Source organism: Cololabis saira, chromosome 12 (assembly GCF_033807715.1).
Source record: "Cololabis saira isolate AMF1-May2022 chromosome 12, fColSai1.1, whole genome shotgun sequence".
Taxonomy (NCBI): domain Eukaryota; kingdom Metazoa; phylum Chordata; class Actinopteri; order Beloniformes; family Belonidae; genus Cololabis; species Cololabis saira.
The window spans coordinates 29552128-29578009 of NC_084598.1; the positions used below are offsets into that span (position 1 = coordinate 29552128).

Consider the following 25882-nt stretch of genomic DNA (forward strand, 5'->3'; position numbering starts at 1 on the left):
ATGTCCATGTTATAACTATTCGTATTCGTAATGATAAACATTTGTATGTAAATAAAAAAGTTGTACCCAAAATTCTGTTGTCACACACATGAGTCTGATAAATTATTAGGGTTAAGATTGTTTTTATGTGAGTATGAATCTAAAAGCTGTGAGTGCAAAGTCTTGTGAATACAACTCTAATTTCTACGACTACGAGTCTTCACTTCTTGCCCGCTGCTGCGATACGTCAATGCCGCCGCCATATTGGATGTGGCAAGACTGTAAACTAATACAAGTAAATTGACTTATTTTCATAAAGCGCCTTTCTACAAAGAAATTTACCTTTTACGTGTCATTTATTCATTCACACACGCACTAATATACTTGGGAAACAGTTAGGCACCAAATATAATATATTTAATTTTATAAGATGGCAAAAATAAGAACTTTATTGATCCCAGATCCCTAACCCTAATAATTTATCAGACTCATGTGTGTGACAGCAGAATTTTGGGTATAACTTTTTTATTTACATACAAATGTTTATCATTACGAATATGAATAGTTATAACAACACAATTATATTGTGTCCGTGTGTGTGTGTGTGTGTGTGTGTGTGTGTGTGTGTGTGTGTGTGTGTGTGTGTGTGTGTGTGTGTGTGTGTGTGTGTGTGTGTGTGGTGCAAACCATTCTCTTTGAAATAATTCATTTGAGCTCACCTTTGGCCCAGCTACTGTACCTTATCCAACTGGGTTTGCTGCATGTGTTCTTTCTGACATTTGTTGTTGTTTTTTTCCTTTGGAAGAGATCTTATTTACTCTGGCAGCCAGAACACTCTGACCTGAATAAATAAACATATGATGCAATGTCACTGTGTCTGGTGCTGCTATTCTATTGTGCTGATTCTCTCCTATAGAGGACAAATAACGCACTTCAAATTTTTCCTTTGCTGGTGAGACACAAATAGAAAGATGAAAGGACGAAAAAAAGTGCAAGAGCAGAGCTGGGGAGACATTTTTCAGTATTTTCTTGGTATCTTTTGTAACCTAGCTACTGCACTCGTACCCCTTCTTCCCCCTCCCTTCTGCATACCTCTGCCTTACTTTCATCTGTTTCATATTTGCTGCAGGTGAAATCTATTTTTGGTTTCAGATGAAGACACTGAGCGGGAATCATTGCAGTTTGACATGTTATTTAGCATTCTTGTCCTCAGCAACAGTATTTTAATATAATTTATTATTTTTATCTGACTGCTTTGGTGCATATAAAAAACACAAGTAATTAGGTTAAGATTGCATAGCTTTAATCGAATCAATGGTCAATGTAGCATTTAAAAAAATGTTAAATAAACTTCTCAAATCAGCTATAAGAGGTTCTGTTATCTTTTTTACTGAAATATGCAGTTAGTATTGGTCGACTGGTTGAATGGTTAATACTTTGATAGTTTAAATATGAAATGACAACTATTTATCTATCCCTCAACTGATGACAGCTGGGATAATAACCAACCCGTCTAATTATAACATGTTGCTTCTGACGCCTAGTGATCACACCTCTGACGGGCAGTGTTTTCATGTTTAACTCGCAGGGTCAGAGAACCTTGTACATGTTGCACCAACTCTACTTCAGTAAATACTGATGTTGATTTTAGTACTTAGTAATGCACCTGTCATGATCAATGGCTGTAGACACACCTGTTCGGGTAATACTGTCCAGTTCAACAACACCTCTCACTCCAACCTTGCCAGTAGGCAGGGTATCGAAGTTTCACGTTTTTAAGTGCCAAAGTATAAACATGTGTGAAATAGTAGAATACATAGTAGAGATGCCTTGAAATGGGACTGATATTACACGTGACTCTAATAACCAATAAGAATTTAATGTACACAGAAACCCACGCTAAACAAGTGTTTCATTTGACTTTGGTTATTTTGAACACAGCAGCAGCAGTGCCACTCTTCTTTTCCTTCCCTACACATTACTGCCAGAAGGGAATACACATGCTAATATTGACCCTGTATTGTCAATATTTAATATTAAATCATTTCCTGTACTTTTAAAAGTTGTGCAGGCGCACAGAATTATCAGCCCAGTGTGTATTTCTGTTAATATTCCAATTCAATAAGACTTTCTTGCAAGTCTGTAATTTCCCCAGTAGAGGGCACTGCAATTATGCAAATAAAATGTCATCCTCCGACGCTTGACTGGAAGCTCAAGCCCCCTTCACACTCATTGTTCATCTGTGAAATGAGAAGGAAAAGTTGACGTGACCTTTTGCATTTTAATCAGTCTCAATTTAGTAAAAACTGAGAAGAGTCAATTTCAAGCTCTCACTCTCCAGCGTCCTGCAGTCCATCTATACATGTGTTACGACACTGTTACGACTACAAACTTAATTGGAGTTTTTGAACTGGAGCGACAGCCGCCCTACTCGTTATTCATTATTCTGACGTCGACTCGACTCTCACCTCGAGGGGACACAATCTTCCTCTTCAGCCCCCTCGTATCCTTCTTATCTCTGCTGCCTTCAGTGACGACTTGTCAAATTTCCTCCTCAAAGCTTGTTTGCTTGAAAATGTCAGCCACTGTGAGAGAATTTTGCGGTTACATAACACGTTCATCTTAATGCTCCCCCCTCACCACCTCTTACTCTCTCTCTCTTTCTCTCTCACCCATATACGGGCATTTGTGTCTAAAACAGGATTCATATTTGCATCCTGAAAAGACCTTATCCATATTCTTGGCCTACAATCATCCTACTCATACGGATTAAGCGGGTTGCGTTCCTTTATTTGGCAGAAATGTGCCAGTGGAGGATTCTGGTGAAACGTAACCCATTTAACAGCTCCGAGTTTGCATGTAATCACCTTTGGACAGAAGGGTCAATCCTTCCACCTCTGTGTCCCTGTTTGACTGACAAACCTGTAATTTTAGAAGGAAATTTAATGCTGAAAGGATGCATAATGAGACATCAGGGGTGAGGGTAGCAGCTCATGAAAAATACAAAAGATACTTAAGCTAAAAAGCACAGAAATATGGAAATTATCTAACATGCCCTCCACCATGGGGTGGCTTCAAAACTCTTTGTGGTGACCCTTCAATGACCAAGGTTCGCTTAATAGTGAATGGGAAATGTGTTGAAGATGTCTGCATGTGCATGTGTATGTGTGTACGAAGGAGGAAACGCAGTAGGGGTGGCCCATTTTTTCGTGTGGGAGCGTAGCTGGAGAGGAAATCTGAAAAGAGAGGTTTGCCAGGGACACACAAGGGCAAGAACAGGGAAACAAAAACAGGATGTATCTCAGGCCGATGTGGAACGTTCTGGAAGAGAGCGAGAGTGTTGACAGAGAAAGTCAGTAACAGTGTGACAGTAGGAAACGCAGTGCGCTATCTCTGTTGTTCCTGCTCAGTAAAAGGTCAATAATCCTTCCCCAAAGACAAATATAAAAGTGTTTGTGCCCATGATGGTGTCCTTGTAAGGAGATGATTTTATGGTTCATTTGACCTTCTAAGACCTGGCGTACGCACACACATGTGGGCATCGCGCGTTTTTGTCGTCTGTGTCATAATATTTAATTTTTCTAACGGGAGCCCAAAGCAACAAGAAAAAAAAAAAGAAGTTGCACCGGGTCCTAGGAGGTTAAGCCAGCTTCTGCTCATGTTACATGAAATTCACCTTATCTAACATCCTGACCGTCTGTACACGTTTAAGAGGATTTGTTCAACATTTGTGTCTCCTTCCAGCTGTGCAGTCTTTGAACAGCCTGAATGACCAGATCGCGAGCTTCATGGTGACTCGACCCAAGCCCCTGGAGCAGGCGGAGCAGACCTTTCCTCCTCCGGAGAAGGAGACGCTGCACAAGTCCATGAACCTGATGAGGCACCTCCTCGCTGATGCTCAGGTATACCAAACAAGTCATTCAAGAGGCATGGGACAATACTGTTAAAAGATTGAGCTGAGTGTCCCAGGCTGGTTCCACCTGCACTGTTTCTCTTTGTCATTTTAGCTCTATGAAGCCTCCCAGATAAAATCGCTATATCACTATATTTTAAGTTAATCTGTTCGTGACATTGTCGATACTGTGCTCTATAAACTGAATCCTTCAATTAAAAAAAAACCCTAACCCTAACCCAAGCTCTGACCCAGTCACGTAAAGTTACCCACGGGAATTCATGCATCCCAAACACACTCCACACACACTACACATGAAGCACACACACGTCACACACCAAAATTAAACAACTGTAAAGGGAATGCTCCTCCCCTTTTCTCTGTCCTCTTCTGTTTGCAAACACCTGGTTGTCCTACGTCTCCTTTTACACCAACACAACACGTCACACACTCATTCACATGCACCACAACACATCACAGTCACCAAACTGCACAAGACTTGCCTTATCATTGCTGCTCTTTCATGTCCCACTCTTTCCTGGTCTTTCACATCCCAGCATCGCTGATCTTGGTCCTCTTTGGCTTTCTTTTTCTTCAAGGGATCAATAAAATATGACTAGACTGTGAAGAAGACTGCTGAAAGAAACACACTCACACACACTTACAGTATGCACACACCACAAAACCCTCTGTTTCAAGATTCAAATGCATATATACAGTATGTAGCTTTTGCCAAATTTGGTATTAACCATTAATATATATGCAGACAAAGGAAAAAAAAGAAACTTTACTAGTTAATTTAAAATTAATGTGTTTAATCCACTATACAATATGATGGAGAATGTAATTTTGAAAAATAGTCAATGAGATGCGCAAGTGCGTGAAATAACATCTTAGAAAACAATAGTTTATGTGGATTTGTGGCAGGGAAGAGCATCAGTGGAAACCGTTTTGAGAGATATGAATGATGTTTGTGATCGTCTCTTTCCAGACGCCTCAGAGGGGATATAAATATTGACTTCAATAAGGACGAAACAACAAGCGCACACTTCCTGCATCAGTCAATTGCCACTCAAATACTATAGCAGAAGGTCAAATCTACTGAGTACAAGGCAGCGTTAGAGAACTTTATAACAGGTTCTTTACATTATCCTACTATCCACATTTTTACATAGCCTTTCATTTGATCTTTCTCTGTGTATTCTTTATTAGAGACGACCCTACTGTCTACAAAAAAATGACTTTTCTTATGCTTTTATCACCCCAGCTAAAATACTGATTTGACCCTTTTTTCGGAATCACTTTAACTTGTTGTTAATTAGTTTCATTTCTCTTCGCTCACACAGATTCATAATAACTTTGATGGCAAATGTGCTGGCAAAAACCTAAATTTATCAGATGTCCTTGATTACAAATGGCAAATAAATGCGTTCATCAAGATTTCTTGGAGGTTACTTTTGACACTTAAGGCTTGGGTTCATATTTATCCCTTTTTTAGATTCATTCATTGATAAAAAAATAAACAAACAAAATAAACTACGCAAAAATAGTTTAATTACCACACGGATTTAAACAAAGTTCATAGAAGATTAATTGCATGCCTGGACAAGAGACAGGCAGAGACAGCTGAGTGACTGCCCACAGACCCTGAATGCCCCTTCCTTTTTTCTCTGTATCACTCTTTTTGTCTCACACTTCCTCTATAAGACAGGTAGCCAAGATTCGAGCTTAGTCTTTCAATAAAAATCTTCATGATCTCTTCTGTCAGCGTCCTTGAATATCATCCTCTTCATTTTTTCTGTCACACTGCAAGCAGCTCAGTTGGATATAAAGTAGCTAATTGGCAAATTGTGAAGAAAAAGTGTGTGTTTAATCAATCACAGCCTGAAGCATAGTGAGTGTATGATAACATAAATGACAGTGACAGCAAGGAAATGTTCATATTATAGTTGTCTTTCCAGCAAAGTTCAATAGTTGCCTGCAAATGTAACTTTCTGAGTCAACCTTTCTCATTTTTAAAATATTATTTCCAAATCTGGTTTTACCATCAAAACTGCTGTATTAATGATGTATCATTGGGAGAGATTGCAGTCCAATATAAATATAGGCAACACCCTGTACTTAATCAAAATCTGGGCACTTTTGTGCTTATCATTTTTATTTAAAAGAGAGATAATGTACTTTTGGCATTTTTTTATTTAATGTTTTTAACCAATGCAGGTCTCCCCAGAGGGTATAGGGTTGCTGTTGTGACATAGTTCTGTACAGCAATATATAGTTGTTAAAAGAGCTGACTGGGGTGGGAGTCAAGCGCTACTTTGGCTGTTTTTTGCTGACAATGCTTCCTAAAAGTAAGGAAATATTCCTTCATATTCAACTGAACCTGAAATATGAATATCTCCTGTCGTAAAGAGGGCACGATTGAATTGTTTCATGGGCTATTTCAGTCCATCAAGTCATATTTTGCCCATCTGTGACATCGTTACATCTAATCATCATTCATTAGATGTATCAAAAACGTAATAATATTCATATATATTACAGTGTACATTTGAAATAAATAATATCTTGTGGGCAGAAAATTATTATTATAAGACTTTATTTTAAAACTACATACAAATTTCCTGCAATAATTAATGCACAAAAAGAGGTAAAAATGATTTTCCATATAGTCATTACAGGGGATAGCTATTCTGAAGATTTGTTTTGTAGCACTTGTGTAAACGTGGGTTTGGATAGTTTAGTTGCACATCAGTCACTTCGGTGGGCAACAGGGAGTCATCCCACATCAATTCACTTCACTAAACAAAATGTATTTGCAGGTAAATACCTAAATCAGTGCTAAACAAATCAAACTGTTATTTATTTTGTTTTGATCTTTTATTTAATTCTATCAGGAACATTTTAAATACATTTGCTGAGAAGTACTGTGCATACTTTGTGCTTATGATTACAAATTTCTGAAAAGACTGAATGATGTCTCAAGGAGTGGAGACATCAGTAACTTGCTCAAAAACTGCAACTTTTTCTGTCCTTCGACGGAAATTGAAACATTGGACTTTTTATTTTTAATAATTCATCCAGGAACCGATTAATAAATAAAAACGTATTTGAAGTAGAAGATGATTAATTTCAAGGACCCACAAACTTAGAAATAGATATTCCTTCCATCCCTGAGATATTCTCATTGCCCCCCCAAAAAAATCAATGACGTGAAGGGTTTGGTGAGGTTTTATAAAATGTATCTATTTTGTAACAAGAACTGTGACAGATGTTTGTTTGTTTTTCATTTGTGCACTTTAACTGAGAGCTCAATTTGCTATTTAATTAGACTTCTACTTTCAAGGCAGGTGGCTACAACCCTAATTATCAGGGAAATGCAAATACCAAAATGGAGCTGCTGACATTTAAGAATTTGAATTCATCGGCTCTCACCTCACCATCCTGAACTTGGTATGCCACTAAAACATAGCTGCTGCTACTTTCCTGCAGAGCTGCTTCATGTGTGTCTTCCTTTTACACCAAAGGCCCATCTGGTGCGTATCCTGCAATCAAGCTGGGAGGAGAATGCTGCTGAGCTATTTCTACCGACCCTCCCTCTAATTCCCCTTTCCCCGTGCAGTACTCTGCTGCGACTGCATTAGCTGACCTGTCACTCATCCATGGCAGGGAATTGGGGTTGCAGGGAGAGAGAAAGGTATAGTTTGGGCATCGGTGGGAGTGTGTAGATGCAGTTTGGAGGCCAGTAAAGGTGACTTTGACAGTGACTGAGTGGAGGCAGTGATAAATAAGATCTTCCTGACCCTGTGTGACCTCCACTCTACTCTAATCACTAGTGAAGAGCTGAAGACACGGCTGTCACTTCAAGGAAAAAAAAAAAAAAAGAAAAACAAAGCAGACACACGAATACACCATATTACTTTCTGACAAAAACATATTTACCCCAGATTTTAGGAGCCAAAATCAATCAGTAAAATAAATATCCTTATCAGAGTGTGTTTTATTTGAACTGCCAGTTCTGAGACAAACTAAATTGTATCTTAATAAAAAGGTAAAAATGGGATTTCTCAGTGACACAGTAACACAGTAAGTATGATTCCTTATCACGCCTTGCCTTTAAAAAGACTCCAAACCTACCAGACCAGATTTGAAGAAGCCTTCTGGTTAGGTTGAGCATGGGCAAACAAAAAAAAAAAAGAATCCATTAAATTGTGGCATAAATCTGGATTACTTGGATGGCTACTTTCTCTGAGTGCTCATGTCATTTAAATTCATGACAACATTTGTTTTGATGAAGGGCATTGTCATCTTTTGTAGCCTCTCACTACTCATTAAATTCTTTTCCAGTTATTTGCAGCTTTCAAAGAAAATTTTTGCCAAATAATTCTTACCAAACATTTCCATGTCTCTAGGATTTATTTAAAAATGATTAAAAATGCTTTCCATCTCTGTATGAGTTTAGGCAATCAATAACTATTCTTACAGAAGTTTCTATGGCAACATCCACTGCATCTGTCATTATAGAATGGATAAATCTGTTATATTGACTTAAACGCATATCCTTGAAGTGTCCAAATTAATATTTCAACACAAATGATGGACTCCCACATATATTATCCAGTAGTGCTGGACCTGTGCCCAGGGTCATGGAAGAGTGCATGAACGAGGCTGCTGATGGTCTCGGAGGACTGGGGGGGGAGGTGCTGCAGAGCGAGCAAATCTGTGATGGGTCTGGCTGGGTCAGTCTGTGCCTCTCCTACCAGGGCCTCAGCTGGCCCACATGGTTTTTACCCATGCATAATACATCACCTAGGTTCCATCTGCCCTCTCAGTCTGTCCTCTGACTCCACTGGCCTGTCTAATAGGCGTTGCGCCAATCAGGGCCAGCCAGATAAACTGCCATGCACTACTATGGCGATGGCTTATTGTGGCCCCAGCTCAGTCTCAAAGTGTGACAAATGAGAATGGCAATTGGGCACTTTGGTTCAAAGAGAGTTTTGTCTTCATCTACAGCTGATAAGAGGCAAAGTGTTTTCTGGCTTGCACTAGTGTTTTTTTGAAATACTGGAATTAGCTCATTCAAGTTCAGTTCGAGTGTCGCTGGCTGCTTCAAATATGAAAATGGTTCCCTCATGTCAAAGTCAGACAGCTTAAAATGAGGTCTATTGTGTAGGAGTCCTTGGCATTTTTTAGCCTTTCCTCAAAGTCATAATTGGCTGATCTCAGAACACATTTTATTTTTGAGATGATGCTTTTATAGAGAAGGTCCCACCTTCGTCAGTCCTTGAGGCAACTCATTCACCGGCTGGATGGGTTCAGAATGAACACACACACACACACACACACACACACACACACACACACACACACACACACACACACACACACACACACACACACACACACACACACACACACACACACACACACACACACACACACACATTTTTATTTTTTGAAATGAGACTATCAGGGTTGATTTTTTTTACATTTTTTTTCAGGCCAGGTGGAGCTGCTAGAATGGTATTGTCAGTTGCAAAATAACACTCCTCAGGCTGATGGACTTCTGTGTTGAGCAGATTAAAAATGACAGCTTATCTTGTAAAGCATAAATGGAAAACCATTTCATTATAAATATATGGTTCTGAATGTTGCCTGCAGAGAGAAGCTCTCTTTCGCAGTGAAGCAGTTATGCTATGGAAATTGTCAGGGCTCAATACAGAAATTATACAGTTTACTGGTACTTTGCTTCCCACAGTCAATGCAGTAGAACTGACTGGATGCTTAAATTTAAAGGAAATATGCTCTATATCCAGTACTAGAGTTGTAAAATAAAATCAGGGGGGATGGTGGATTTTATCATATGGGGACAGATAATTTGTGCTGATTACAAATAATATAATATATTACAAATAATAGCACTGACCAAAACAATGACAGAAAAGAATTACATAGCAGCAGTTAAATGCAGCCTTCTGTAAGCTTTAAATATTCACTGGGCTTACATCAAATACATCAAAACACAAAAATAAAAAACAGTTTTCTGAATTTATCAATATGATTCTGTCCTTCACAGGATAAGTAAAATGGATCACTGCAAAAACTCAAAATCTTAACGAGAATATTTGTCTTATTTGTAGTTAAAATGTCTCATTTTAGTAAAAAAAATCTCATTACACTTAAAACAAGACTCATCACTTGAAAAAAAAAATCACCTGTTTCAAGTAGATTTTCACTTGAAATAAGTAGAAAAATCTGCCAGTGGAACAAGATTTTTTTGATTGTAATAAGAAAATAAATCTTGTCCCACTGGCAGATTTTCCTACTTATTTCAAGTGAAAATGTACTTGAAACAGGTGAAAATTGTCATATAAGTTATTTTTCTGTTTTTATTTTTCTGGTGATGACTGTAAATGTTGAAATAGCAGTAAAACCACATTCATTGATGAAATGACATAAGGGATGGAAAGGAGGGATGGCAGTTTTACAGGGGGGATGATTTGGACCGTTTTTATTTCAGGGGGGAGGCCATCCCCCCTCATCCCCCCTCAACTCGAGTACTGTCTATATCACATGACTAAAGCAGTCTGATTTTGATTTGTTCTGTTTTGGAAAGCCCGTTAAGATTTTCGGCATTTGACTGAATACGAAAACGCTTCAGAATTAAACTTTTTATCATGCCGAAATTACAGCTGTGTTTATGTGTCAGGATGTATCAAATTGTTGACCTTGTCACTTGTTTCCGCTGTCACGTATTTGTAATATTAAGTATTTGTTTGTTTTATGCATCTTAAATGAGCCTGTATTTCCTCATGAGCTCCTTTGACTGTTGTTTATTCATATTAAAAGGCTTTCAAGAGCAAATACCATGTGGGGAATCAGCTCATGAGCTTTTACTTTAAAACTGACAGAGAAAATTTACCCAGCTGTCAATGAAACTACTTTTAAATTAACTGTTTTGAAATAGGTCCACTTACACTTGAGTCTATCAATGTGTCTGTACGTGGTGCTTTTAAATGTGTTTACATCCTTGTTTAAAGGGGTCAAAATCAGTATTTACCTGTCAAAAGCAGTCTGTAGAAGAGAAGGAAACCATTCCTCTTATGATTTTACATCTAAAGGCCAATTACATGGAGTAAATGAGGACTTGTTTCTCTCTCTCGCTATTTGAAAACTTAAAATCACTAGTCTATTGATCTGGCAGTGAGTTTAACAAAACAAGGCATAAAGCTGAAATCTGGCACAATTGTTTTACACAACGTGCAGTTTCCATCTTCCGTCAGGCACCCCGTCCCCTAGTGGTTTGACCTTCCCATCAGAGGTCAAGGCTTTGTTCTAACAAAGACTACATGACATCTTCATTGATCCATGCAGGATCTGATCTGAGATTTTCAGACGACTATCTTTCCATGCTGCTCTCTGTAAATCGCTGGGGTAATTACTTGCCGTCTTTTCTGTTATCCTGGGACAGGAAAAGATAAAAGTACATCCTTCAAGGTTACTTGCAAGCTTGAGGTCAGATTTGGGAACACCCTCAAGTATAAACATTTAAAGCCAGAACAAAATGTTGTCAGTTTACCGAGCAGATAGTGGCTTGTGCTTTGAGTTGGGATCATGAAGACTAAGGCAGATATAGTTGATGTACTAAAAGGGTCATATGAACTTGTTCATAGTTAAAATACTACATACCAGCTAGTATTTCAGTATCAGTCTAGCCACTTATCAGGTGTAGGCCCCATTCAGACCTTCCTTTAGGTCTGATGACAGCTGACGTCCCCCTTCCAACTTTTTTGAGATTGTGTTGCGCCCATCAAATTTAAAATTATCTAATATTTCCCATGAAATGGCAAAATGTCTCAATTTCAACATCTGATTTTATGCTCTATTTTGAATGAAATATGGGTTTATGAGATTAGCAAATCATTACATTCTGTTTTTAACCTATATTTCACATAGCATCCCACCTCTTTCATATTGGGTTGTATTTTAAAGTTCTGACTTGTGCCAACTTATCTGCAGCCTCTAAAAGTAACAAGCTCTACCTGCAGATGATTAAAATGACTGACTCGCTGCTCCCAACAGAAGTAATACCTATCTTCATGTAGAGAACACATTTTCTCAGTAAGGTCAGGGACAACTTCACAAACTAACTAAACTAAATGGTACATATCTGTATTTATACAGTATGTGCACATGAGATCAAAAAGCATTTTGTGACCATGCTTGTAGAGCCTATATCAAGGTTGTAGTTTAGTGTAGCTCAAAACGTCATAACTTTTGAAAGCTGTATTCTACATAATGTATCCCATAAGCGTTAATCATATTTTCTGTGGTATATTTCATTGTCCTAAAACTAAAATATGCATGATAAGAAAAATCTTGACCTCAACATCTGATATTTTAATATCTGTGTGGATAAAAGTTTGAAATAATTTTGTACTCTAATTGCAATGATTACAAGCTAAGTCATTAAAAATATGAGGCCAAACGAATATTATTCCAGTCTAGCTGTATGGACTTCTGCCAAAGTTATGCCTGTATACTGCGTCACACAGTTTGTGGGACAATTTCAAAATATAAATGAGAAGCATTTTAACAAAAATAATTATTTACATACACAGTCCTGAATCCATAGGGATTGGAGGATTTCATAATGTACTATTGTACATACAGTATATTTATTACTACTACTACTACTACTACTGTCATTTAGCAGACGCTTTTATCCAAAAGGACTAACATCTGAGGGAACAACACAAGCAAGAAATCCCATAGTTCCAGCGAAGCAGCTACTACAATGATGTCTAGGGTGCAACCAGCTACACTGTAGTTGTAGTAGTTACTTTGCTCAAATTGTCTCTAGAGCTCTACAATGTTGTAAGCATTTTGTTACATTTGGTTAGTTAGACCACATTTGTTGCTGACAGTGGTGCACAATTACAATGAACTTACGTTATGTAAATATTGATAGTATTAGTTCTTGTATAACTTAACAATCCTGCAGTACTGACCAGTTCAGAGGCAGTACCAGTTTAGCATCAATTCTTGTTGCCCATCCCCAGCTGAGACACACTATAAGGTTTTTTTCCCCTGCTGCTGGACAATGCCATCAGAAATAAGGTAGATTCAATGTCTTCCTCCTCCTCTGAGGCTGCGTATTGTTGTGACAAATGATGCTTTGGTAAGCAGCGAACCACAGAACAGGGTGTTCTAAACTCACTTCACGGTTCTCGCTGAACAGTGAGGCTGGAGCTGGTTGCAAATCTGAATACTTGCTAAACAAAACCTTTCCAGGCCAAGGCAGTCCCGAAGGACGTAGGTTAGTTGTGTTGTCAAAGTGTTTGTGCTGGTTAGACACTTCAGATACCAAACTATATGGGCTGAAGTGCAGAAAATATTTTCTTCTCTATAATATAGACCAGGGGTCGGCAACCCAAAATGTTGAAAGAGCCATATTGGACCAAAAACACACAAAGCCAATATGTCTGGAGCTGCAAAAAAATGAAAAGTCTTGTATAAGCCTTAGAATGAAGGCAACACATGCTGCATGTTTCTATATTAATTATAACTGGGGGGAGATTTTTTTTTCATTATGCACCTCGAGAAAAAAGTCAAAATTTCGAGAAAAAAGTCGAAATGCCAAGATTAATGTTGAAGTACAATCTTGAGACAAAAGTCGAAATGTCGAGAAAAAAGTCGAAATGTCGAGAAAAAAGTCAAAATGTCGAGAAATAAAGTCAAAATGTCGAGAAAAAAGGCAAAATTTTGAGAAAAAAGGCGAAATTTTGAGATTAAAAAGGAAAGGAAAAAGTAAGAAAAAAGGAAAAAAGAAGAAAAAAATAGAAAAAAAGAAAGAAAAGGAAAAAAGGTCAAACATTTTTTTAAAAGCTCCAGGGAGCCGCGGGTTGCAGACCCCTGATATAGACTCACTGGCCTCTTTATTAGGTACACTTGGCATATCTAATAAAGTTCCTTTTTCAAAAAAAGCTAATGTCACCAAATTATCATATTTTCTTTTCTTGTCAAAAATGATCTATGCAAGTAAATCAGACAGGAGTAGACATACTCCTTAGCGAAATGATCGACATATGCATCATGGAAAGAGCTCACAGAGTCAGTCCTGCTCACTGCTCAGATAAACTGTTTGATCATGTTTTGGTCTTTACTTCTGTGAAGCCTGTTCCTTTCATGTTGGATTTGTAAACCAGTTTCCTCTCAAGTCAGATGCTTCTGCACTCTTTTCAACAAAATAGGACGTAATTGCCCTGGAGCTGATCATTTCTTGTGGGGCTTGACGGAGGAGTAGGAGCCCCACTGGCCCATGCTGACTGGAAGATGGGAAAGCGCTCTGAAATAAGTGCTGATGATGGGTGGAGGGGAAGAGAGAAGGGGAGGGGAGCGAGAGGACACATCTTGCCTTTGTAAAAGACAACCAAGTCATGAGCGGATGACAATTTGTCCTATCCATAATTTTAAATTCACTGGTGCCATTATTAAAGCCTGCTCATCACTTAAAGTCATTCATCCTCAAATGAGGCTCCAAGCAATCAGTCTTTTTTGTTCTTTTCTTTTTGGAATAACCACTTTTCGATGACTCCTGGTGAAAGTATAATTTAGGTTTGGCTTATCTTTGAAATCATTAATGTGTTGTTCAAGAGTGAATCAAGGCAATCCATCTCCTTTTCACAAGCTTCAAAGAACGTAGATCATTTCAGTTGTGTGAGAAAATGATTTGCACTTCTTCAGAAAGCTTTAGATAAGAATTCATAGTGGAACACTTAGACTTTGGGTTGCCATTGTCCTAAATTAATTTTCATGTATTTTTCATGGGTGAGTGTTTGGGTTAGATAGTTCTGTGAATTAATGCAATGGAAAACCCTCCACACAACACACATTTTCCCAATTAAGGCAACAAAAAGGAATATTTTTTACATCATTTTTGAGTAAAATTACTTTAACATTAACCTCTTAAAGTTATGAAAAACAAATTTAATATTTTGAGAGCTAATGTGCTACTTTTGGTCTTCATAAAGAAGAGTACAGTAGAGTACATTAACCAGAGTACAGTATGTGCCTGGGTACTCATTGTAGCTTATTTCTTTTTTTCTTTGATACAAAGAATAAGTCTGGTTCATGTGGATCAGACTTTCTTTTCCAGGGAGCAGCACCAATGGATGCAGAAGAAACTGACTCCAGTCACCATGCAATTGGCATAAGGCCAATCAGATAAATGAAGCATGTGACACAGGCAGAGAAACAACCAGGCTAGTATCAACTAAAGACATCCACAATGGCACGCAGTGGAGTAGGAGTTTTGCAGTAAAGCGTTCTTGATCAAAAGTTGCTATTACTACCGCCATGGTGGTTGTTTTAAATGGTGGCTTTTATATGAGTCATCCCACAAAGTCTGCCATTGCTCCAATGTGATTGATTCAGTATGTTCTGTCCCTATGAAAATGACTGTGAATTGGTGGGTACCACATCAAAGTTTATGAGAGAGCATTATTCCAAAGTCAATAGATGAAGGTGCCCTTCCCATAACACCCACCCACAAATATGCATGGTGTCCAACATGGATAAAGTCAACTGACCTGTCCAGTTTGTGATGTACTCTCGTCATCTAGTGGGACACGAGTCTAAGACGAGGTTCTGCAGGGTCAGGGTTAAAGTACTACACTCAGTGCGGTTACATGCACATCTAAATTAAGCTATTGGCAACAATCTAGCTAAGGATTAAACTATGTTTTAATTGTGGCGTTGCCGCTTTTAATGTTGATGTAAAGCACTTTGAATTACCTTGTGTTGAATTGTGCTATACAAATAAACTTGCTTTGCCTTGCCTTGCCTAAACTTAGCTAGATTCTGCGATGCTAGGTGGGGCCACATGCACTTTTCCGTTGACGTTCTTCCAGTTCCTTCTTTGTTGTTCGTTTTCTTCTCTTACTGTGTTGATATTCTGGCTTTTGCAGCGTCGTCACTTCCAGAAGGGGGAGTCCTGGGGCAGTCAGTAGCTCAGCTAAGCGTGGGTTGGGTATACTGTACATGCCGGAAGAACTCGAATTAGGACCACATTATCTGGCACTCAAGAGCTTCAGTTTGGTTCGACTACAGCATGGCTTTTAAAATTTTGATATTGGTCGGATTAAGGCAACAATTCGACTTCCTGTTAGTGCATGTAAACGTACTGTCTGAACGACAGTATTGTCATTGTGGCTGTCTAGCTTTTCATTCCAAGCAGAAAATGTAACACATGTAGCTTACAGAAAGTACCTGTCTTATAGTGTGACAGTAAAAAGTTACTTCTGACATTTCCTCTCTGCTGGTAGAGTGCCGTATATTCCTGCAGGAAAATGATACTCAGAAACATATAAGAGTGCTAGGCTCAGGGGAAGGGAGAGAATGCAGAGAAATATCAATCTTGTCTTTGAACTAGAGAAGTGATTTACAGACTCTTCAAAAGACAGGAACAATCTCTTCATGGTTAAATACGGCCAAAATGGGATAAGGTTTTGGTTTCCTATGAGACAATCTAACTCAGAATACAAAGCCGTCTCACCCAAGGTGAACACAATATTTCTCAAGTAGATATCATTTCCTCTCTGCTCAAGGTCTTTAACGCCTCTGTACAGCATGTGCATGTCTAATGCTTTTAATTTCATTGAGGCTTTTTCGGGACAGTATTGCGTGTGCTTAAGTGTGCTTATTGATTTATGAACTTAAAGCAGAATCATTGATTTACATATTTCATTGAAGTCCAGGGAGATTCAATGTCAGCTTATTGTGATGGTATTTGAGGCATAATTTTATTGTCTTTACTCAAAATTGTAGTTTAGTACTCTGAATCTGACCTACAGGTAAGGAGTAGTGGGATACTAAAACAGAAGGGCTAGGGTTTTATGAATTCAAGGTTTACAGTGTAGAAAAATGGTAAAACCGTCATACTGAGACCTCACATCAAGCCACAGGAAGGACCCAGCTGCTGTTTGTTGTCAGTGTTACTTCCAGCAAGTTGCACTGGCAAAGCAAGCAAGATTAATGACTGAGAGAACACATAAATCAGCATTAGCCAAGAAAAAAAGTCTGTATTTGAGACAGCTGAGACCCCAAAAAACCAACAAGAAAAAGACTGGATGCTGCAAGAAGTGAAATGAGAATTAATATCGGTGTGACATCTCTTCAGAAGTGACAACTGAATTTCTGTCGGACAAGTGAATGTGTGTCCTTTGTAATGCGTTTAAAGCGTGAGGAAAACCTTGTTTCCTCTTGATATTTTCTTCACTTCCTTACTAGTTCAGAAACGTCATCAAAGTGTCATCTAATCCCACCAACCACTCTGTTGCTCTGTTGCCATCTGTCAGAGTCTACGGTTCTATAAACACACACACAATCGGATTAAGAGACGGTGGTGCACTAACCTGAGTTAATGCTGCAACACTGCCAATGTCTATACTTTAGATATGAGCTTGCACTTTAAGCTATTTATTTATTCATTAATTGGTATGTTTTTATTTGTTATTTTATTACATCAAGTTGCGATCTGAAGTTCATTGTTCGCAGATCTTACAATGACAATAAAATCCACTCCCTTTTTAAATGAGAGGAAAAATGATTCAAACAATATACAAGTTAGGAAAAGTAAACAAATCTAAACAACACACGATTCACAAAAACACTATACATGATAAGAAAAATGTACAGGGTTGTTGGAGCCAAAATACTTTGATTTATTTTGTTTTATTTAAACTGAATATTGAATTGTCACCCCCTTTATGGTGACGTCATGTTTAGCCTGTCAATCAGCCATGGTGGGTGGTTGTCCTGGTAACCATTATAAGCCACCTGAGTGGTGATTGCACGCAGGTGCGACAGGGGGAAGACAAACAGTTTTTGACCTTGCAAGACGTGCAACCGTGCAAGACGTGCAAGACAGAGAGTGGCGTTCTGTCATAAGTTTATGTTTAGTTTAAATATTGGAATTACGTTTGCTTTGACTACTGCTGAATACAGAATAAATGGATTGGCATATCAGACCCGGATTCTAAGTCTGAGCGTTTGAATCAATTGAAGCACGCGTCCTAACAAAACCAACCCTGTTGCCCTGAGTATAGCCTATTGGTACAGGCTCTACAAGGGTAAACGTCTTGAGTCTGGGTAGTGAAAGAGAAAGTAATCAAATGTGAATCATTTTTCTCTTTTGATAATATTAATTAAATAATAGAATGATGTCTCTGTATCTGCTTGAAACATTGTTAGCTGAGCTTTTATCTTTTTATAGTATGATTTTTCAAAAAGTCTCAATGCTGGCTTGAATGCTGTTCTGCCTGGGAAAACGATATATAATTTACATTTCTGGAATAATAAAATATTATTGAGTTTAATTCATCTCATTTCATTGAGGAGGCTTGTCTAGACTTACCAGATTTTAAAGCTTGGTTTCTGCAGCCCTCTGTCCAGTCCCAGCCACTCTGGCCAAGTCTCTGCGGTTTTATGTAGTGTGGTATATGTGCACCTCTGTTGTGTTCCTGTAAAACTCCCAAAATAGCTGAGAGGGAAGTCTGACACTAAAAGTTCAGGTCAAATCCTGGTGTTTTTGACTGCATAGTTTTTATGTAGGGCAGGAGGTGTGATCTGCTTCTCTTGAAGTCCACAATGATGTCCTTTATTTTAATAAAATTCAAGACTTGATCACTGTCTTCACTCTATCTCACCAGCTGTTTAACCTCTTCTCCTTAATATGTCTTGCCTTTTTCTGATATTAGACCAACTACTCTTTTGAGAGCTTCGCTACAGTACAAGAGGAGTGGAACTACCAGTATGTGCAGTCAATTGGGAACAGAATAACGAGGACTGGACTGAGAACACACCCCTGTGGTGCGCCTACAGCATGTCTAGAGACATGACGATGTGTTGTTTCCCACCAGTTTTGTGGTCTGCTGGTGAGGAAGTCCAAAATCCATGAGCAGGGTAATGGTTACTCTCAAGACACTCAACTTGTTTATCAGTTTATGGGTGGCTGTTTTTGTGAAAGTTGAGTAGATTTCCACAAATAGCATCCTGATGTATGTGCTGGGGTGCTCCAGCTGAGACAGCGTTGTGTGAATTGCAATTGAAATGGATCCTCTGGTTTTTCTGAGGTCAGCATACTGGTAGCCGTCCAGATATGGGGTGTTGGCCTTGATGTGAGAAAGAACAACCTTCTCAAAGCATTTCATAATAATTGGTGTTACAGCAGCTGGGCGATAGTCACTGAGACTTCTGACCACTATTTTGGCATGAGGAGGATACGTGACCTCATGGTCTGGCCTGGCTCCCTGTCTGGTCCTGCTGCTTTGATAGTACCATTCTTTCTCAGAGTGGGTCTCAAATGACAGGGCTGTTAGATGAATGTGGGCTTCTCTATGGGGGGTGTAGTTTGAGAAACAACTTCAGTTCTTTTCATCATTTTAGCTACAGAAATTAAAATTTCAGCTCAAATGCTTCTGAAATAGCTTTAATTTGGCTTCAACTAGAAGGCAAGGCAAGTTTATTTGTATAGCACAATTCAACACAAGGTAATTCAAAGTGCTTTACATCAACATTAAAAGCAGCAAGACACAATTAAACAGTAAATAACAAATAAAATGAAATAAAATGATAAGAAAAGAGGTAAAATAATAAAAAGCACAAGTTGTTAAAAAGTAAGGGCAGTAGAGTACAGCAGGTAAGTATTTAATTTAAGAGTATTCTTCAGTAAACAGTGATGTTTTTAGGCCTGATTTAAAGGATCTACAGTTGGAGCAGACCTCATGTCTACGGGAAGTTTGTTCCACCGGTGAGGAGCAGAATAACTGAACGCTGCCTCACCTTGCTTGGTTCTGGTTCTGGGGAACCACAACAAACCAGAACCTCAGGGGTCTGGGAGCTTCATAGGAACTAACAGATCAAACATGTATTTTGGTCCAAGACCATTCAGGTCTTTGTAGACCAGCAGTAAGATTTTAAACTCTTTCCTTTGACTAACTGGAAGCCAGTGTAGTAATTTCATGACCGGTGTAATATGGTTCAGTTTCCTGGTGTTTGTAAGGACTCTGGCGGCAGCGTTCTGGATCAGCTGCAGCTGCCTGATTGATTTCTTGTTAAGGCCTGTAAAGATGCCATTGCAATAATCCAACCTACTGAAAATGAATGCATGAATAAGTTTTTCCATGTTTTTTTTTAGACAGAAACCTCTTAATTCTAGCACTGTTTTTCAGGTCCTAATAGGCAGATTTAGTGATAAAATTTAGATGGCTGTTGAAGTTCAGGTCTGAATCAATAATTACACCAAGATTTCTGGCTTGAAGACAGTTTTAAACAGCTCAAATGTTATTTGCAATATTTAACTTTTGTATAATCAACATATCTATTTGTCAGATGTGACCTGATGGCAAAATAGTCCCAAGTGAAAGCCAGTTGGATTTCACACTGTCAACACATTGCAGAAGTATAAAGACAAAAAGAACATCATGGCCTTCAGCTCTGCTGTAATCTTCATAGGTCCAAACTCTGAATCTGTCTCTTATCCTCTCTTCCCGTCTCATCCTGTACATGCCTCATTTGTGAGACACGGGATTTTTGCTGACTGTGTCTGGGCACGCTTGGGCGTCTTTCAATTTAGCTTCTTCTGATAACTTCGCCTTCCCCAATTGATAAAATTAAATTAGAACAAATGGCTCTCACTCTCTCAGTAGGCAGTCGTGTCCTCTTTCCCTAAGGCTTTCAGCTAAAAAAGCACTACTGCTTTCTGTAATTAGGAATGGAAAAAGGCTTAACACATTCTAGCACATTTGAACAGCTAAATGAATGCACCTTGCTTTATCGATTGTAGCCAGCTGTCTCCCCTGGCTAACAGGACATTACTCAGCTCACTTCTGTTTATTCACAAAGGGGCACCTACGTTCACAAGAAGAATATCTCTTTATTTTTAACTTGCATTCAAAGATGTGGAGAAAAGGATTTCAGGCTTTTAAATGTGGATCCGTGGGATGATTTTTCTTTTATGTAAGTGTCTCATTCGTGTACGCATGAGCTTCTGTAAATTTCTTTTCATGTTTGTTTTTAACACATAATCTAGATTCCAGAGAAGGAAGTAATCCTCTAAATGTGTTCTGGGGAAACACATTTGGATGAAGCTGTTTAACTTCATCTTACTATTTGGTGAGTTATTATATGGTTTACATAAATGCTTCGGAGTTAGAGTTAACAAATACTTATTTTCATGCCATTCTAATCGACTGAAGACATATTGTACTCCAAATGTTTATGGACAGTGGGTCCAACTAAATCCTACACGAGACTATTTATTTACCTTTTTTTTAAATAAGGTAAATAAATCCACTGTGTAGGATTTAGTTTATTTACCTTTTTATTTATTTTAGGGGCGGCACAGTGGCTTAGAAGTTAGAACTGTTGCCTCACCGCAAGAAAATTCCTGGTTGGGTTCCCGGGCCTAGCAGGAGTCCTTCTGTGTGGAGTTTGCATGATCTCCCTGTACGTGCTCAGGCTCCTTCGGAAGGAACCCGAGCACGTAGGGACGTCAATGGGTATGGCAAGGTATGGCAGCCGCCACACCTTGGCTTCAGGGGAAAATGTAAATGCTTTTCTTTATTAAATACATTTATGGAATTACTCTATGTCTATTTGTATTGAATATTATATTACTTAATACATATAAAATAACTACAAATGCATATCAGTACAACATGATCGATTTCAGCGTCCCGAAACACGACACAACAGTGGTCTCTATCAATCTCGTCTTTAGCGCGCTCTGCAGTGTTACTAACTTACAAAAATGAAAAGGAAGCAGGCAACCCTGCAAATTTTTTTTTTCAAAAAAAGATGGCAAATGATGGGTTGGCCCAGCAGCAGAGGGAGGAGGAGCAGGTAGTGAAAGCGGGAGTCAGGCTATTAACGAGGCTGTTAGCCACTGATGGATTAATTATGCAAGTTCATCTTAAGGTAAGATATCAAATCATCCTACCCTCTTATAAATCTGTTTAAGGGAAATATTTGACTTTTTTTTACTCTCTTCTGTTCCCTCCCTCTCCTTTTTGCATTTGGACTTTAACTGTTTTAGGTTAAACTGGGATGTCCATGTGATATTGTTGCACTGACATAGTGAATGAAGTGAACCGAATTAGTTAAATTGCGTTCGTCAGATACGCTATTTCTGCTCTCTAACTCTGCCACTTGCTGTCCATGGTGCAGAAACGGATGCGTATTGCGTAAAGGCCCATTGGCTGAATTGATCAACACGTTGTTAAAGTGTAGTATTCATAGTTAGCAGGATGTCAGTGAGACTGCAATTGAAAAAGTAAAAAAAAAAAACTACATAGCAGACTTCTGTGATTTGCTGGGCATGTTGATTGGTACTGTAGTTAAGTTCTGTGACTCGTAACCTTGCCATACCTTAGCTTTGACTGAATTGACGCCACTGTATCCTTCCGGGTACTCCGGCTTCATTTTACAGTCCAAAAACATGCATGCTAGGTTAATTGATGATTCTAAAAAAATTCCCATAGGCGTGAATTTGAGCGTGCTTGGTTGTCTGTCTCTCTCTGTGATGGACTGGTGACCTGTCCACGGTGAACCCTTGCCTGCAATGAGCTGTGATAGGCCACAGCAGACCCCGTGACCCTGCACAGGATAAAAACGGGAATAGAAAATGGATGGATTTATTTGACATATAATTCAGTTATATTGTGTATAATTTAGCAAACCATTGTGGATTGATGGCAAGCACTGTTTGCTTCACAGCTAGAAGGTTGCTGGTTCAAATCCTTGCTGGGGTCTTTCAGCAAGGATGTGTAGTTTGCATGTTCTTCCTGTGCTTGTGTGGGATTTTTGAAGGAACTCCTAGAGTTGAAAAACATGGACTTTATACCTACTGGTGATTTTAAATTGCTCACATGAATGAGTGTTATTGTTTTTTTCTCTCCTTTGTGTACACTCACTGGCCACTTTATTCGGTACACCTGTCCAACTGCTTGTTAACGCACACTGGCACACTTTGCGGCCCATTAGTACCAATTGAGCATTGTGTCAACGCCACAGCCTACCTGAGTATTGTTGCTGATCAAGTCCATCCCTTTATGACCACAGTGGACCATCTTCTGACGGCTACTTAAAGCAGGATAACGCACAATGTCATAAAGCGTGAATCATCTCAGACTGGTTTCTTGAACATGACAATGAGTTCACTACTCAAATGGCCTCCACAGTCCCCAGATCTCAATCCAATAGAGCACCTTTGGGATGTGTTAGAACAGGAGATTTGCATCATGGATGTGCAGCCGACAAATCTGCAGCAACTGTGTGACGCTATCATATCAACATGAACTCTCTGAGGAATGTTTCCAGTACCTTCTTGAATCTATGACAAAGGATTAAGGCAGTTCTGAAGGCAAAAGGGGGTCCAACCCGGTACTAGCAAGGTGTACCTAATAAAGTTTTCTGTGAGTTTATATGCAATGGTGACCTGTCTAGGGTGGACCTATGCCTAGAATAGGCTCCAGCTGACCCCTATAACCCTGCATAGGAAGAAACGATTATAGATAATAGATGGATGAATTATAATTAAATTCGATCCCATTTTGCTGCACCTTTTGAGCATTAGATTTAATGCACGTCTCTTAATTGGAGTGTTGCTGTATGATGTGGTTCTTGGGAATGGCTGTCCATTATTGCTGGTCAGAGCTGCATTTCCAGATGATTCCAGAGGACAACATGCTCAGCAAATCCTGTTCTACTCTATCATTACTGCAAATGCAATGTTGAGGATATATTGACTTTCATTTTAAGTGGCTGTGGTTTTTCTGCTTACGCCACTGTGGTTCTATCAGCTATGAGATTGTGCAGACATACAAGCAATGTCTAATTTTGTAGTTGTTCTGAAAACAAGCTCAATCTCCCTGATCTGTTAACTGCTGTTTGTGTTTGTAAATGCAACCTATATATATAACTTTAAAATACATATATTGGTCTTTTTGCGTATCCTATTTTTTCTTTCTTTTTTCCATTAATTAATATGCAGCAGGAGTACCCTCCCTGTCAAAAGAGAAGAAGATGGCACCATCTTTACTGGAGTCTTTGTGAAGGCGTTGTTATTTTTTTAATATTTGAAGAATAGGTGAAGTAGTATTGTCCCTTAGTTTATATAATAATATTCATTTTATATTCATAGATTTTAGTGATTCAGATTTCCTCTTTCAGACGATATGAGAAACTAGTCACATGCAAATCAGGAAAATGATTGACATTTTTCAATTAATGTTGCAAGATTAATTTAACATGTTGATTTAGTTAATTAAGTGGAGGAAATGGAAGTGAAAGCAAAGGAGATCTGTTCATTGTTGTGCTGAGGTTGATTATCCAGCTACAACCAGGGGATTGAAGCAAGCACAGTCATGTTAGACTCTTGCTGATTTATATCAAAATTCATCCAAAGGTTTGATAACTTCCCTAGTAGAGTGAACTACTGCCAAAAAAGGGTCAGAGTTTGAACCCTTGAATTCCGCCCTGTTTTTGCACAGGGACTGAAAAAGCAAGATAAACACACTATGTTGCCAGCAGAATATTAATGGAAAAAGCTGCTTCACTTTGATATGTCATGTACAGCAAATTGATATGTGGGTTGTTGCTGCACAGCGACTATTAGGATGAAACATTTCATCACCACAGCTGATTAACTGCAAATGTCTAGTTTTTAAAGTGCTTTGTATGAAAAAATGGAAACATGTTGTGCTAGATTGACAGGTGATTAAACAGACAATTGAATATTGAATGAAATATATTAGGGGGATAAAAGGAGCTGCAATTTTTCTTACTTTCACACAGCAATCAACCCAGAAAACCAGATGTTGCCCTTTGGCTGGATCTGATTCCAGCTTGGAGTTGGCTCCATTTTTTTGTCTTGCAAAACTGCCAGTTTGGTGGTCCAGAGATCCACAACGGTTACCCCAGCTCTGTTGTGTATACACATTATCTCTCCCAAGACTGATCCTGTTTAAACCTCCCTGTAGTTTTGCAGAAAACCATTATGCTAGAAGACAGTTTGTCTGACCCCCAAACCACACTATTTGTCCAATTTTACCAGTTACAAACAGTACTTGGCTTTGTCATCGCCATTTGTAATATCAACCAGCATTAACATGCTACAGACACTGTCTCTTTCTTTCTTTGAGTTTCTTTCTTTGAAAAGTGTTCACAAAGGTTACATTTTTTTGCTACTATTATCATAATGGGATGTTATCTGGACCTGCAAAGATTGTAAGTGTTTCAGGAACCCATTTTCCTGATCATGACCTTGCTTTTTGACTGTTGAAACGTAAAAGAACTGCTACAAGCTCTGGCCCCTTTTCAAGCGCAAGCAGAAAACAGGGGAAATGTTTGGCAATTTTGTATATACACTAAGAATAGCTTGTGTTTTCAGCAGCAGACTGCTGAACCAGTTTGCATAATTACTTGTATTATTTTTCACTTAGCTCTGCTAAACAGACCCAAATCTTTTCTTCAGTTCATTCTTTTCTATCATGTGATGTTGAACTGTTATCTTGAAACCTTGTTGGCTGTGGACAGACTTCTCCAGGCACAATGATAAGATTTCTGTACTCCTCTTTTTCTTCTCTCTTTTTGTCTTCTTCACTGCGCCTCAGATAATTGCACTTTAGCTTTCTCTGATATCCACTGCCCTCCCTGGGATCCTCCCACGAGTTACCTTCTACTTGGCCGCTTTTGACACAATAGTAAATAACAGCAAATAAGGTCATAAATCATGTTAATTCTTCCTCCAGGCTTCTCGCCCAGATTGATCACTTGTGAGCCTTTGAGGTCCACCTTTGTGTCTTTTCCCATTCATGTAAGTAGACCTGAAGGAATGCTACTGCAGGATTAAGAGGAGGGTTTAAATAAGTTGAATTATTGTCATTATTTAGATATTTTAGACATTTAGTTTGCATTATGCAAATTGCTCTTGTTAGTTTATCAAAACCT

The 25882-nt window shown here is 38.7% G+C and overlaps 1 protein-coding gene across 4 annotated transcripts in view; it reads left to right on the plus strand.

Annotated features, from left to right (window-relative positions):
- kazna (kazrin, periplakin interacting protein a) overlaps nt 1–25882 on the plus strand; it is a 196484-nt gene that overhangs the window by 16033 nt on the left and 154569 nt on the right. For all 4 annotated transcript variants that reach the window (XM_061736480.1, XM_061736479.1, XM_061736478.1 and 1 more), the window contains exon 2: nt 3724–3881. In XM_061736480.1, the coding sequence (XP_061592464.1) occupies nt 3724–3881 (158 nt within the window). The remainder of the gene's footprint in view (nt 1–3723; nt 3882–25882) is intronic.